General features: G+C 36.9%; 1 protein-coding gene across 1 annotated transcript in view; it reads left to right on the top strand.

The window, feature by feature from the left end:
- UPF2 (UPF2 regulator of nonsense mediated mRNA decay) overlaps window positions 1–17,092 on the top strand; it is a 91,440-nt gene that overhangs the window by 48,678 nt on the left and 25,670 nt on the right. The window contains exons 10-14 of the mRNA XM_065871857.1: window positions 6,548–6,661; window positions 8,750–8,866; window positions 13,250–13,435; window positions 15,554–15,757; window positions 16,465–16,740. Of these exons, the coding sequence (XP_065727929.1) occupies window positions 6,548–6,661; window positions 8,750–8,866; window positions 13,250–13,435; window positions 15,554–15,757; window positions 16,465–16,740 (897 nt within the window). The remainder of the gene's footprint in view (window positions 1–6,547; window positions 6,662–8,749; window positions 8,867–13,249; window positions 13,436–15,553; window positions 15,758–16,464; window positions 16,741–17,092) is intronic.

Genomic DNA, 17,092 nt, shown 5'->3' with positions numbered 1-17,092 from the left:
TGCTTCCTCCAGGGTCTAGCCTTTCCCACCCTCAAATCTGCAGACTTTGCCATTGACTTTTTATCAGGCAAAAAATGTGCTCAACACTCTCCCATCCTGAAAATAAAAACAGGAAAACTTTCCTCAACTGCACCTCTCCCCCCATCCTCTTTCATTTCCTTCTTGTTTGATGTTGTAGAGTATACGTGTCTCTTGCACTTCTGACGTTTACCCTTTGTTTTACCATCATAGCGCCCTGGCAGAAACCACCAGTGTCCTCCTAATCGCCTCATCCTAGTTGATGTCCCTGCAGATTCTGAATTGCTGGACTCTCCTGCCTTTTAGGAAACTCATTCTGACTCTACCACATACTAGCATTGTAACTTTGGCCAAGTTACTTAAGTGCTCCATGCCTCGATTTCCTTGCTTGTTAAGTGGGATAATTTGTATTTTAATAAATTTATTTATTTATTTATTTTTGGCTGCGTTGGGTCTTCGTTGCTGCGCGTGGGCTTTCTCTAGTTACAGCAAGTGGGGGCTACTCTTCGTTGCGGTGCGTGGGCTTCTCATTGCGGTGGCTTCTCGTTGCAGAGCACGGGCTCTAGGCGCGAGGGCTTCAGTAGTTGTGGCACGTGGGCTCAGTAGTTGTGGCTCGCGGGCTCTAGAGTGCAGGCTCAGTAGTTGTGGCTCATGAGCTTAGTTGCTCTGTGGCATGTGGGATCTCCCAGGACCAGGGCTCGAACCTGTGTCCCCTGCATTGGCAGGCAGATTCTTCTTCTTCATTGCACCACCAGGGAAGTCCCAATTTGTATCTTTTTAAATGAGATTGTTCTTACTGATTAAACGAGATAATTCATATAAAGCTTATCACACAGATGTCATTATAATAATAATTACCTCTTCTCTACCACCACTGTCTCCTGCTTCTCACTTATGACTACTCTCCTCAGTATCCTTTGCTCTGTTTTCCAGCTGAGTTTATATGTTGATGTTCCTTCCCCAGACTTTCTTCCTTCACCCTCCTTTATGATGGAACACAGTTTACCTGGGGTTCAGGTGGCATCTGTTTCCCAGCAGCCTCACGTATATATCTCTTGCCAGAACCTCTCTCCTGGTGCTTAATAAGTTCTCACGTACTTTTAGCTAAATACATCCATAAAACTCATTTTCTTTTCAAAAATGCCTTTATCCTTCACTTTCTTATACCGGATTCTATATTCTCCCTATAAATTTGCAATATATTTTACCTAATCACTGAGGGAAATACATCTACTTTCGCCCCTCTGACATTTGGGAGCCAAATTTGTCAAATTCTATTGATATATCTGCTAAAACACCTCCTCAAGGCTAGCGTCTCTCCTTCATTCCCAGTGCCGCTGTCTTTCACTCTCTGTAGCGTGAATTAGAATAGCTGTTTCACCAGGTTTCCCATCTCTGGCTTCTATCCAGCTCCAACATATTGTCACAATTGATCCTATTTGTCCCGTGCTTAAGAACCTCACCTGAGGAATAACGCTGGTTAGCAAAACAGTATGAAATCTCACCTGGTAGTAAAGAAATTCTAGTTAAAGCAGTGGATTTGCTAATTTGACTAACAGGTTAGTGAAGGTAATAACAATGAGAAACCATCACATATACTTGAGATTGGAATTTGGAGAAGGAATTTGGCAGTATGTTTCAAGATCCTTAGAGGCATTCATACAGTGGACAACTCTGGGAATCTGTCCCAAGTAAACAATCCTAAGTACCTCCAAAAGCTTTATTCACATCATGAATTGTAATAGGGAAAAAAAGGGAAATAATCTAGAAGTCCAAAAATGGATTAAGAAAATGGTCATATAATCACAATGCTGAAATGATATAGAACCATTAGAAAGTCTTATTTACCAAAAAGTTTTCAAATCATAAAGTGCTTTTTTAAAAACATTTTTATTGGAGTATGATTGCTTTACAATGGTGTGTTACTTTCTGCTTTATAACAAAGAGAATCAGCTACACATACACATATAACCCCATATCTCCTCCCTCTTGCGTCTCCCCCCATCCTTCCTATCCCACCCCTGTAGGTGGTCAGAAAGCACCGAGCTGCTCTCCCTGTGCTATGCAGCTGCTTCCCACTAGCTATCTGTTTTACATTTGGTAGTGTATATATGTCCATGCCACTCTCTCACTTCGTCCCAGCTTACCCTTCCCCCTCCCGTGTCCTCAAGTCCATTCTCTACGAAAGTGCTTTTTTTAAGGGGAAAAAAAGCAAGCTCTAAAATCTTACACATAATAAATTTATAGTTAGGTTAAAATTCTTGGCAACTAAAGACTCGAAAAAATTGTATATCAGTATGCTACCAGTGGCTGTCTTTGGATAGTGGGGTTATGCGAAATTTTTTTCCTTTCTAGTTTTCTGTGTCCTCCACATTTTTAGCAAGGCCTACTTCTTTAATAATGGAGAAGACAACTTTAATTTAAATGTAGCCATATCACCCTCTGATTGACATTTTTGATATCAGTGGTCTTCTAACTTTTTTGATCAAGCCTCTCTGTTGGTAAAATAAGTTGACCACATATCCCAGTATAGGCATATTTATTTATAAATTATATGCATTTGTAATTCTACCAGATATTTCATGTATATCATAAAACATACAAAAACAACTTTAAAAGTATGAGATAAAAAGCAAAAACATAAATAGATGTTTCAACATTTCTTTTTCCCCACACCCCAGTAGATGAAGAGTCTTGCCCTCCCTACTTTGGAGATCAGTAGTCCCTAGAATAAAATAAATAAGTTTCTTTGAAGGCAAATTTACTTATTTATAAACCCAGTGCCTACTTATTGTTTAGAGTATAGTGGATTTTCCAAAAAATTAGTTGAATGATTGAATGTTTATGTAAAACAAAATGAGCAAATTATGGAGGACAGAAAATATAATATTTGGGTGAAGTTATAGAGGGGCTGGTTTGGGACAAAGGGTTCTTCCTCCAGGGGAATAATGAATGCGAGGCCTTGGAAATTCTTACTTTTGTATCTTGACATATTTGAAGAGTTTTTATTAATGTATATGAATTTAGTTATTTGAGTAATCTCAATTCCAGCTGTTATTAATAAATGAGTTGTAAGCAGCATTTTTGCTAAATTTGATTATGTAAGTAAAATCTGAGACATTATTGAACTAAAATATATAGAAAATTTTACATTGTTAATTCATCTGTATTTACTTTTGCAGAAGTGTTTGACATACCATTTGATCATAAAGAGTCAACAAATGAGGTTGGAAAATATTAAATGAGGAGTCAGAATAAGTTAGTCTGTTTTTTATGTCACAGTCTTTTGAAAAGCCTTCAGTTTTTTCATCTGAAAATGAGGGAGTGAGATAATTGATTTCTAATACTTCATTTAAAAATTCTACAATCTTGTCATGTTAGTTAGATTGTACCTCCTTAACCTCAATAATATTTAGGAATAATACACTATGTTTTGTGTTTTTGTAAATTGTGATGCTCAGTAATACTTAAATTGTATGATCTCCACAGCACAGTTGTTAAGAGCTTGTGCATCCAGAATCACCCAGGGAGACTGTTAAAAACATGTATATCCCAACCCTACTCCCTCTAAAGATTCAGCTTCAGTATATCATTTTTGAAATGCTTCTTTATCCTTTTTCTACTTCTACATTTCTTTAACTGTAAAAGAAACACATGCTCATTGTGGGTGATTTAGAAAATGTATAAAGAAGAAAGAAAGGAGGGGGAACCTCATAATTTCATCACTTAAAGCAAACCTTGTTAATATTTTAGTATATTTTCTTTACTTCTTTTCTTCTGTAGTTTTTTTATGGATGCTTTTATATTTTATGTACAATTTCCCACTTTTATTTCGCACTCAGAAGTATTTTACAGCATCATTTAAAACACTTCTCAAGCATCATTTTAAAGTTTGTATACTCTTTTGTCCTAGACATTAATTGCTTAGTATCAAGTGAAGTATAGTTATCATCATTACTGCCCCATCATCATCATCCTTATTTTTATCCTTATTTTACCAAGTGAGCCAGTAGGTTCAGAGAGTTTTATATGAATTGTCCAAGATTATATACCCCTACCCCCACCCCAAATGGCATGAAATGACCATAGGACCTCAGGTGTTGTGACTGTAGACCTTTTACTCTTTCACATCACTGCAATATGTATATAAACATTAAGCATTTTCATTAATTTGTTCACTCAGTGAATATTGATTTTGTGTCAGTGTATTAGCGATACAACGTACAAATGTGGCTAATATTAATAATGGCTAATACTTAGTGAACTCTTCGTGGTCCCAGTCACTATTGATTGTGCTTTGTATCAGTTCACTTAATGAAGACTCACAACCGTATGATGTAGGTTACTTTCATTAGTTCCATTTTACAGATGAGGAAATTGAGGCACAGAGTTTAAGTAACAGTAAGTGGTAAAGCTGGGAATTAAACCTAGCAGATCTGGTCCAGAGTCTACCCTCTTAATCTAGAGTGTAGATTAAACTTGCCTCAGAGTTCACAAGATAAGATAAATTAATAAGAGGAGCTTTTTTTAAAAATATATAAATTTATTTATTTATTTTTGGCTGCCTTGGACCTTCGTTGCTGCACGCGGGCTTTCTCTAGTTGCAGCAAGCGGGGTCTACTCTTCATTGTGGTGCACGGGCTACTCATCGCGGTGGCTGCTCTTGTTGTGGAGCACGGGCTATAGGCGTGCGGGCTTCAGTAGTTGTGGCGCACGGTCTTAGTTGTTCCGCAGCATATGGGATCTTCACTGACCAGGGCTCGAACTCGTGTCCCCTACATTGGCAGGCGGATTCTTTTTTTTTTTTTTTTGCGGTACACGGGCCTCTCACTGTTGCGGCCTCTCCCGTTGCGGAGCACAGTCTCCGGATGCACAAGCTCAGCGGCCATGGCTCACGGGCCCAGCCGCTCCGCGGCATGTGGGATCTTCCCGGACCGGGGCACGAACCCATGTCCCCTGCATCGACAGGCGGACTCTCAACCACTGCGCCACCAGGGAAGCCCTAGCAGGCGGATTCTTAACCACTGCGCCACCAGGGAAATCCCAAGAGGAGCTTTCAGTATGCAGTACTTATCAAACACCTATTTGTGAAAACACCTTTATGAAGGCTAAATTGCAAGGCTAGAATAGTCTAGTTTATTCAATATTAGTTTGTTTAATAGACTAATTAAACTAGAATCTAGTTCTATTCTATTTGTCTCTAATCTCAAAGCTATTTTGTATGCTTGAATGATGTGATTAAAGTTCTGTAAGTTGAGTTTTTGTGATTTTATTTTTAGTTGCAGTTTTATTGATGCCTTAGATTAAATAGTTTCTAATTTCCTCTGATTTTTTAAGTGAGTAAACATGGTTTTGTTCAAAAATTATCACTGAAGATCTAAAAAGTGAGCACCTACCTCTGTTTGCTATAGAAAGTAGGTCCTTAAAAAGGAAGATGATAAATTCCATTAAGTGTAGGCTGTCTATGTAGAAGTTTAATACTTACGTAAAAGATTGTTACTAATTGTCCAGATGCGGGTGAGGTTTGGACTTATTTTGAATCCCAGCACCTGATAGAGCAGTGGAATTCTCAAGTATGAGTTTAGAGTCTGGGGTTTTGGTACTGATCCTTGGTTAGGTCATTTGACAGCTTTGTGTTCTTCTACTGTTGTTGTTTTAACTATTAAATCAGAATTATACAGCTTTTGCTCCTTTCTCAGAGTGTTGTTATGTGGAACAAATAAGATAGGATAGTACTCTGAAAAAATAAGGAACACTAAACTAGTTCAAAGCACTACCATATTATTGTTGTTCATAGAAAAGGCTTCTAGACTACAGGTTTGGTTTTCTGGTGAAATTATAATTCTGAGGTTAAATCCAATTACATTTATGTGACGTGTCTGTTCACATGGTACTGTTGTAATAGGATTTTGTTATGTTCAGTATTGCTTGAAATGTGTGCCTAAGTAGAGGGCTTATATTTGCAAAGGATTTGAACTTTGATATGCGACTGTGGCTGTTGATAAAAAATAGTGATTGTATTGGAAATTTCATTGTACTAATGAATTTACAATAAAAAATGTATATAGTTCATAATTATAACATACTAACTGAGCCTTAATATTTTTGCTTAAGTGAGCTCTTGGTGTTTATTATTTTTAAAGCAGCATTTCCTAAAGTGTATTCCTTATAATATTAATTTAACAAACTAGTCGTTGTTACCATTTCAAAAGAGGGGTTTATGTTGCCAAATAAATTTGAGAAACATTGAATTAAGTTAAACAGGTTTCTTTATTTGAGAACCTCTTAAGGCTGATGAAATGCATTGTTTCCCCAAATTGTTTGAAACAGTTTTGCAAAGAATGTCCTGGCACTGGTGTTCCACAGAGCTTATTTTGCTTTAACTTAAGATAATTTGAATATAGCAAGAAGTTATACCCAAATTTATTTAAAATACCTAGAGTGAATTCAGTCTTATTAAAATAACAATTCTTATCACAGGTTTCAAAGTGTTAATTATTTAAGCAATGTCTCTTCTCTTAATTTGTAGGTACGAAAAAAGGACCAGATCAATATTGAAACAAAGAACAAAACTGTTCGTTTTATTGGAGAACTCACTAAGTTTAAGATGTTCACAAAAAATGATACACTGCATTGTTTGAAGGTTAGTAGTGAATCATTTGAAATATTCTTTAATAGACACATCTAAAGTTTTAATGCTTCAGTTTGTAAGTGCTGGGAAATGATGTAATTAAGAAATATTTGATTAATCTATAGGAAGACAAAAGAGTAAAAAGGAACAATAAACAGATGAGCAAAATAGAGAACAAATAATAAGATGGTAGACACAAATAGAACTATAACAGTAATTACATGAAATGTAGAAGGGGACAAAGTACATTAAGTAAAAGCCTTAAGAATATAAGACTTGATTAAAACAACAACATTATATACTGACTGCAAGGAAGATACCCTTAAATATTAACACCAGGAAGCCTAAAATAAAAAGATGGGGGAAATATACGATGGAAGCACTAAAAATAAATAAATAAATAAAATCACCTGGTTTTATTATTATCAGACAAAGTAGGCTTTAAGGCATGAAGCATTATTAGAAATAAAGAAGCATAGTTCATAATGATGATGAGGTCCTTTTAATAGGAAAGTGTGTTACCTTCCTGAATCAGTATGCATCCAGTACTGTATTTTTAGAATACATAAAGCAAAAAATTGACAAGGAAAGAGAAATAAATCCACAGTTACAGTGAGAGACTTGAAAACACCTTTTAGTAGCTGAAAGCATAGGCAGACAACATTAGTAAGTATATTCAGGATTGTACAACCTTAATCTAATTGACACTATACCCAACAGGATCAGAATTTATAATCTCTTCAAATGCACATGGATGATTTACCAAAATCAACCAAAAAGAAAGTCTCAGCAAGTTCAAAAAAATTGAAATTATTCAGATTATGTTTTTTTTGTCCACAATAGAATTAAGGTAGAAATTCATTAGTAACTAACTAGTTATGTGTGGTAAAGCTGATGCAGCATAGATGAAATAATTCTTCTACATTTGGAATTGGTCATTACTAACAATAACATTTTTTATCAAGTTGATTTCTTTGAGATGTCACTAGGTATGTCACACAAAATGGGTCTCATGGGTTCAAATACATTTGGAAAACCCTGAGTTAAACAAGTTTCTTTACTGCATGATTTCTTAAGAGTATTTAAAATATTAATAATCATTGTAAATATTCAAGGGGTTAAGTCTCCTAAACCTACTTGGAGCATTTCAGGAGACTACGAAGTACATTTGGGGAACTTTGGACAGCATTTTAAGAGAGGTTGTGAAAGTTTTTTCAACACTGTCATTGAAAGGAATCATGCCATGAACAACTTAGACATATTAGTATATTTCTTTGTATTAATTACTGATGTATATAGGAAGAATATACATTTATTTGACACAGGTTCATTTCTGTACATTTGTTTTAAGGAAATAATCATAAACGTGCACAAATTTATCTGCAAGAATGTTTGTCACACCATTGTTTATAGTAGCAAAAAATTGTAAACAATTTGGATGTCCCATAAATAAGAATCAGTTAAGTTTTAGTATAGTTCATATTATAAGTACTATGCACCCTTTAAATCATGCCATAGAAGGATAATAAAGACGTGGAAAAATACTCATGTTAGCCCAAAAAAACCAAATTATTAAATGATATGTGTAAAACTTTTTTGGCTTAGAAAATATGCACAGAAAAATATTGGGGGGATAAATAGTAAAATGTGGTAATGTGTTTGTAAATTTCATACAGTAAGGCTTTTGTTGTCAGAAGTTTAAAGGTAAATGTCATATAAACCAAAACCAAAAAGCTATTTAGAAAATATTAGCTATATATGTGGCATTTGCTTAAATATATAGCATCTCCTGATAAATATAAAATGGGCTTTGATAAATTAGTTTTCATATATCTATCTAAAAGGAATGACATTAAATATCCTGAAGTTTTTAGATAAAATTTTATGGCCTAACACAAAGATACCCAGTGATGAAGCTTGGCATCTAAAGTAGACTAGGTTTTTTTTTTTTTTAGTTGATTTACAATATTGTGTTTAGCTTTTCTTCTTTTTACAGTGACATTTTAAAACTTGTTGCACACATTAGGTATATAATGTTTTCTTTCTCTAATAGGATTGAATTGTTGTCTTTGTGGTTTTTCATCATTATTATTTTTACAGATGCTTCTATCAGACTTTTCCCATCACCATATTGAAATGGCATGTACCCTACTAGAAACATGTGGAAGATTTCTTTTCAGATCTCCAGAATCTCACCTGAGGACCAGTGTGCTTTTGGTAAGGGCTTGAGGATCCTAGCAAGAGGTTGAGGTTCTTGATTTACTCAGGAGTTAAAAATTTTGACCAGTGCCTTTTATCTTGCTCTGCCATTTAAACACTTCTACCTAAACTAGAACTCCAGCCGTTCCTGGAGAGCTGTAGGAATTTTTCTCATTTGACTGCCAGTGAGTTCACACTATTGTAAAGGGGGATTAAATTCAGCCGCAGGTAACTTTTTACAAGTGATGCAGAGGAGCAGGTACTCTAAATACTATTGTGTTAGAGCCCTCTTTGTGGATGTTCTTGATACATCTTTACTGTGCCATAAGCACATAAATTATAAAGGTTAAATTTTTTAAATTGGAAAACATAAGCTTGAAAAATTAACATGGGGGGAGAAGATATTTCTTAAGTGAATTAGGATGCCAGCATGGCCATCAAGTTTATTAAGCAATTAAGTTAGTATGCTTATTGGTAATACCCATGCATTCAACTGCCGCCTTTGCAAGGGAGAGAGTGCGGTGGGGGAGGGTGTCAGTGTTAGCCCTGGTTTAGGACTCCCCAGGAATAGACTGTCATTACATCAGTGTTGCTTTTAGGGATGTGTTGATTGTGTCTTTTTCTCTAGGTGTGTTATTTTTTTAGAATCTAGTTGTAAGCTTGAATACTTCTCTGGCAATATTTAAAATGAAAAAAACATGGGAATTTATTTCTAGTGAACGAAAATATTAATGTGAAGGCCATCACCTGGAGTTTATTTCCACATTCTCTCTAGGCCTATTCATATAATAGTCATTCCAAGTTCAAATTTTTATTGTAACACAGAAAAAAATCCTCCTCTTTGGCTCAAGCTGGTAAGGCTAAATGAGACACTGCATATGAAAATGTAATAGAGATGCCAAGAAAGCTTAGGTTTTAAAAATGTCTATATTTTATTTGTAATATTGAACCCTCTATGTTTACTTTTTGCTAGGGAAAGTTTACTAGTTGTGGTGGTGTGGATACTTATGCCATTGATGGAAACCAGAGTTCTTCCTGCCCGACTGGTTTTCTTCGCTCAGCGGATCTTTCCTCCTCTTGTAGCGAAAGCAGCTAGCCTTTATCATTGATTGTCTTGCTTTCTGGATAGGAGCCTTGTTTATCATATAATGCTTTTGGGGCTCCTCCTATGTGTTAGGCACTGAACTCAGTTCTGCAGGGATGTTATGGCTGGTTGGGGGTGGTTAGTACAAAGAAATGAAACATAGTTGCCATCCTCAAAGTGGTCCATATCTAGTGCTAATTCCAGTGTAGCATTTTAAGTGCTTTAACAGAGAGAGGTATGCAGAGGATTTTATGGGCTCATGGAGGGAGTACTTAAGCCAGACTGAATGAGTCAAGAGAGATCTTCCCTAACAGCTTCCCAGTGTTTATTGAGTCTGACTCTTCTGTCAGACCTTTGGGATATAAAAGTGAAAAAGATAGTTCCTGCCCTCATGGAATTTGCAGTCTAATAACCCAGACAGATGGACAGTTGGAACACAGGGAGGGGGATGCAATATAATACTGTGGGTTAGCATAGGGTATTACATGTATAGGTAGAAGAGGCGCTTAATCTAGTCTTGGTGTGTCAGGAAAGGTTTCCTGGAAAAAATGGTGTTTATTTTAGAGACTCACCTGAGTCTCAAAGGCAGAGAAGAGAGATACACTGAGTCAAGAGGCTGCAGGTAAGACTGGAGACGTAGGCACAGCCCCGAGTGTGAGCACTGTGCTAAGGAACAAGGGTTTTCCCCCAGTGGTAGAGAGTAATTATTGAAGGATGTTAGGCAGGGAGGATAGGTATGATCAGATTTATGGTTTTAGGAAGGTCGGTGTGGAGGAGATAACTGAGGTGGCTGAGGCCAGAGGTAGACAGAACAGTGAAACAGCTGTTTTCAAAACCTACGGGGAAAACAATGAAGAGATGGTAAGGATGGGGGAGTGGGGAATAATAACTGGCTGTATGAAGAATTTTAGGAAGCAGAACTGATGAGATGTGATGGTGAGATACTAGGGACGAGGAAGGGAAAGCGCCCTCAGATAAGACCCCATATTCCAACATGAGCATCTGAGCGGGTGATGGTGCCAGTCACAGAGATGAGGGAGGAGGAGGAGGGAGGAGGAGGAGGGTTTGGTCTGAAGCGCGAATGCTTGCGGGATGATCTAAAATGTACCCGTATTTGTTTGGGAACACACATAACCTTTTAACTGGTTTGCGTTTAAAATTATTCTTGGCTGATGTTAAAAGTAGTTTGGTGTGGGGACTTCCCCGGGTGGTCCAGTGCTTAAGACTTCTCCTTCATATGCAGGGGGTGTGGGTTCCATCCCTGGTGGGGGAGCTAAGATCCCATATCCCTCGAGACCAAAAGCAACCAAAACATAAAACAGAAGCAACATTGTAACAAATTCAATAAAGACTTTAAAATTGGTCCACATCAAAAAAGAAAAAAGAAAGTAGTTTGCTATGTGTGTTGGGGGAGAAGGTTCTAAAGTGGTCTACATAACAGGTTGAAACTAGTCTTGATTTAAAACTGTTATGTATGTACAAATGAAAAGTTAAGCGTTGCGTTATGTTTTGTTCAAAGAACTTACAGGGTGAGGTCATTATCTCTAGCTCTGTTAAACACGGAACTGTTCTCTCTGTCTGGAAGAGTCAACATTTAATAAGCATTTACAAATTATAAAATAGATGTCAGGAGAGGAGCTAGGCTACAACGTGTATACTTTAGCAGATTCATAGACAAGAGAAACAATTGTGAAACTTGGTATACCCATAATTGAACTTATGAAAGAGCAGAATTTCCCCCAGTATACAATGGTTTTACGTGTATAGAAAGGCAGACCATGGGAAAGATTTGAATGTGTTTTAAAAAATTCATTCATTACTTTGTATATTAGTAAACATTAATTGCAAGCCTCCCATGTGCTAGGCCAGGCACTGTTTTAGATGCTGGGTTTACATCAGTGAACATACAGCAGCCCCTGCCCTCCCTGAGCTTGCAGACACAGCCTTCTTTCCAAAGCCTGAAGTCTTGCCTCCACCCGCCACCACCTGCCACCCCAGTCCAGACACCTGCTTGAAGCTCTTCAGTGCTTTCCCTCTACAGGCTTCAAATCCAGCATTGTTACTATGGTCGGTCTGCAGAATCTGGTCTCACCGAGCCTCTCCTCGCTCCTTAGAACTGATCTCACGCCATTCCATGCTGGCGCCACGCTGGCCTTCATGTAGTTCCTGTAACAGATCCTTCTCTCCTCATTGCCTCTCGTCTTGCTGTTGCGTCTGCCTCAGGTGCTCTCTCTGTGTCTCTTCTCAACCTTTTGTCGTCCTTCAGAGCACAACTCAAATGTCACTTTTGCAGAGAGGCTGTCCCTATCCCACCCTGACTAAAGTGGGCTCTCACTACTCTCCATCTTAGGGCCTTGTTATTTTCCTTCATAACACTATTCACAATTAGTATTTAAAAGGTTGCTAGTTTATTTGTTGGCTTGTTTATTCTGTCTTCCTACGCCGACTCTTAGGCTTCATGAAGGTAGGAGCCATGTCCGTCTTGTTCACTGGTGACTTCCAGTACCTAGCGTAGTGCCTGGCACATAGTAAGTGCCAAGTAAAATGTTAAATGGCTGAATAAATTCAGTAATCTTAATCCTTAGTGTGGTGCTGTTTTTAGAACTAGGAGTACTGTTTGAAGATCTTCAGCTGATCAGTCTGTGGTTCTCAACTGGCATCTGGTGGGTAGAGGTGAAGGTTGCTGCACAGAACACCCTCCCCCAACACACCCAGACAAAGAACTATCCAGTCCAAAACGTCTGTGGTGCTGAGGTTGAGGATCCTGAAGTAGATGATGATTGACTGCTTTTAATCACCTCCTGGAGCTGATGCTGAGGGCTCTGGACAATTTGTGAAACTGGGGGCTTTTAGTTTCCTTGTCTGTAGAGACACGTCAGATTTACCTAGTACAACATTGGATGGCACAAGCTCTCAGAATAAGGTTATTCTCAGCTGTTGTGCGTGGAACAGCCAGAGGCATTCACCCCTTTATTTATATTGTGGGTCCTTAATTTCAGTCACTAGTATATAAGCCTTGTTTTACGTAGAGTTCATATAGTTTGGCAGAGTTATAAGTCAAGTTATATTTGTAGCAGAGTTCTCTTGAGTATTTTATTGGACAAGGCATAAGACCAAGCAGTTATGGGCTAATTTGTTTTAAAAACATGATTAGTGATATAACAATTAGTATGCTTGCATGCTCTTAGAAATACCTAGTAATTGTTTTTTCCCTTTTCTAGCCCTTTATCTTGAAATCTTATCACTGAGAGTAGAACTTTAGTTAGGAAGATAGAAACCTTAGAATGAAAGTATTTTGACTAGACTTTTTATTTTAGGAACAAATGATGAGAAAGAAACAAGCGATGCATCTCGATGCAAGATATGTCACAATGGTGGAGAATGCATATTACTACTGCAACCCACCTCCAGCTGAAAAAACAGTGAAAAAGAAACGTCCTCCTCTCCAGGAATATGTCCGGAAACTTTTGTACAAGGATCTCTCCAAGGTTACCACTGAGAAGGTAAATCTTAATGAAATCATAGAACAGTAGTCAACTTGAGATTTGTGGTAGTGCTAAGCTTATATAACATTCAACCAAATTAATTCTTTTTCGTCCTGATGATAATAGTACTGATTGCAGTGCACTTTCCTTCTAGCCCTGCACCAAATTGTTTTAGGTCAGGGACATATATTTCAGTTTTCCTAGATCAGCTTGTTTATCAGTTGCTTCAGTGCCCCACAAAGTATAGATAGGAAATGTAAGTAGTTTGCATTATTCACATTTTGTAGATGGAGAAATTGAAGCAGAATTGTTAAAGTCCCAGCAGTGGAGTTTAGGAGAGGTAGGATTAAATCCCAAGTTCCATTATGATTGATTCCATACAAGTCATCATAAGAAGGAATTCATACGATGATACATAATGTATGGGACATATGTTTTATTTTCCTTTTATGATAGTAACTTCTTATTCTAATTAAAATGGTAATTCTTCTAAATTTGATGTTGATGCTGTGTGTATTTTTGAAACTATTACTTTGTCTCTGATGTTCTGTAATGAATTTGCCTTTAAATATTTTGCTTTCACTACAGGGGTTCTTAACCTTAAGTAGGCTTTAAGAGGCCCATGATCCTCTGGAATTTAATGATATTGAATCTCTGGGCCTGTCTGTATTTTTCCGGAAGAGGGTCTGTAGCTTTCTTTAGATTCTCAGCAGGGGTCAATTTCCAGAAAAGGTTAAGAACCACCGACCTGTTACCTTAATTATTGTAGTTACCTTGTTAGAACCTTCACTTTTAAGTGAGACATGTTGAGTAAACATTTTTTGGTCAACTCTACAAGTTGAAACAACATGGTATGGAACTTTTTTCTTTTCAGGAAAAAAAATTGAAGCAAATTAACTTCTGGACAGAGGAAACCTATGGGGAGGATGAGAGGCATGGAATAATACATGTGTCATGGGTGGGCAGGGTAGAAGGTGATGACGAATGAGCGCAACTTTGAAAATTGAAGCCACCTTCAGGGATCCAGGGACAGTAGTTGTTTAAGACAACAGGATTTGAAAGCTGTTTTAGAATTGGCTAAAAGTTTGTAAAGTATGGAATGCTTATGCATTTGAGATGACATTAACATTTCCATTGAAGCTGATATGAGAACATATTTAGTGCTTGAAAGGTAGATTGTGGATATAGAGTAGAGATGAAAGGACTACTTTACATACTGCCTACAGTATCCATTTTCTTTCAGAATAAAAATGGAAAGAACTTGATGATGACTAGAGCTCTGCTGATTATCTCATTACCAGTAGAGATTTTGAAAGTAATAGCTAACTTTTATGGGGTGCTTGTAATGCACCAGACACATTCCTACGTACTTCACGCACTTTAACTTGTCTAACCCTTAGACCAGACTTATGGAGTAAGTGCCTATCATCCCCCCTTTACATGCAAGGAAACTGTATGATGTCAGTCTTGATGTTGTGTCCTCCATCTTTTTTTTTTTTTTAAGATTTTTTTGATGTGGACCATTTTTTTTTAAGTCTTTATTGAATTTGTTACAATATTGCTTCTGTTTTATGTTTTGGTTTTTTGGCCTCGAGGCATGTGGGATCTTAGCTCCCTGTCCAGTGATCGAACCTGTACCCCATGCACTGGAAGGCAGTCTTAACCACTGGACCACCAGGGAAGTCCTGTGTCCTCCATCTTAAGGGATCTTTTAACCAGTTGACCTTGGGTTTATTTCCTTATTGGAAATTTTTCATTTATAAAAAGAAGTGTCTGAGGTTATTTACATCAAATGATACACAAAAGAAAACATTATTTTTGTTAAATCTTGGGTATTTCTTTCAGTGACCTGAGTATGAGTGTATACTGTTAGCTTGATTGAAGTCCTGGAAACTCTAGGAAATTTAAGGGCGTTATGGAAAGATAAAGGGAAAATGTGAATAAATTTTACCAATAATTAGAAAAATCTTATTTTTCCTATCTCTAAAGTTGAAGAGGCTGGTAGAGAATCTCTAGAGTATTTTCCATTTCAAAAGTTCTGTGACTGTACAATCATAATAAAATATTTGTATTATAGGGTATTTTGGACTACTTAGTGCTTATCTTAGTAATTTAAACAAAATTCTCTTCATTTAGGTTTTGAGACAGATGCGAAAGTTGCCTTGGCAGGACCAAGAAGTGAAAGACTATGTGATTTGTTGTATGATAAACATCTGGAATGTGAAATATAACAGCATTCATTGTGTAGCCAACCTCTTAGCAGGACTAGTGCTCTACCAGGAGGATGTTGGAATCCATGTTGTGGATGGAGTTTTAGAAGATATTCGATTAGGAATGGAGGTAACAAAGACCTGCAGCAAATTGGAATCTGTGGACAATTTAGACAGCCTTTAAGTCCTATTATAAGGATTTGAAAACCCTCTTTTCCCCATATGGTGTCATTTACTATTACTTTTTTGAAGATAATGATTTCTTAATAAACCCTGTTGTGTTAGATTTCCTAGTCTTCTCTCAGGCTAATGCTGAAGTATTTTTTGCCTTTTCTTCAAGTCCAGTTAAGCTTATTTTAGAAGAGTACAGTAAATTTTTATTATTTCCTGGTTACTATTGGCATTCACGTTATAGGAATTCATAAATTTATTAATTAGGAGAATTGGTAATCATTTGGTAAGAATTTCTGTAAGAATTTCCCTCTTTCTATATGCTTTTTGTTTCTTTAATTCATGGATTTCAGAGAAAATAAGTTACAGAGGGCTGATAGGGAGAATTACATTTTAACTGTTTCATAAACTATTAATTCATTTAACAATAGCTTAATATTAAATTTAATACTTAACATGTTCTTTTTATTAAAACATTTTAAAGGTAGACATTTCGTAGAGAGAGATAAAGGACACCCAGAAGTGACTACCGATTAGAAAAGAACCCATTATTTATTCTCTGTTCAGTGAGTGATGTTGTCAAGTGACATAGGGGAATTTTACCTCTTCTCAAACACATTGCTATTCTTTAATGGAAATCTGCTTTTTTTTTTCTTCCCCCTTTAGGTTAATCAACCTAAATTTAATCAGAGACGTATCAGCAGTGCCAAGTTCTTAGGGGAACTTTATAATTACCGAATGGTGGAATCCGCTGTTATTTTTAGAACTCTTTATTCTTTTACTTCATTTGGTGTTAACCCTGATGGCTCTCCAAGTTCACTGGACCCTCCCGAGCACCTTTTCAGGATTAGACTAGTGTGCACTATTTTGGATACCTGTGGCCAGTACTTTGACAGAGGTTCTAGTAAACGAAAACTCGATTGCTTCCTTGTGTATTTTCAGGTATGTAAATTGAGATAAGCAGTTGGCATCATTTAATGCATTGCTTGTGTTATAAAAATATTAGAGAAGAAACCCTGTAGCATTCATATATGATGTATAAGGTATATTCATAGTTAGGTGAGATTTATTCTTCTTGCAAGTATGCTTAGCTTTAGACGTTTTAAAATAATATGATGGGGATTTCCCTGGCGGTCCAGTGGTTAAGACTCTGTGCTTCCTGCAGGGGGCACAGGTTCGATCCCTGGTCAGGGAACTAAGATCCTGCATGCCGCACGGCATGGCCAAAAAAAAGAAAGAAAAATTTAAAAAATATATATATGATGAATTCTATCATAAACATTCTGATTACATT

Source organism: Phocoena phocoena, chromosome 2 (assembly GCF_963924675.1).
Source record: "Phocoena phocoena chromosome 2, mPhoPho1.1, whole genome shotgun sequence".
Lineage (NCBI taxonomy): Eukaryota > Metazoa > Chordata > Mammalia > Artiodactyla > Phocoenidae > Phocoena > Phocoena phocoena.
Note: the sequence above shows the minus strand (reverse complement) of the source record. Positions and strands in the feature narration are given on the sequence as shown.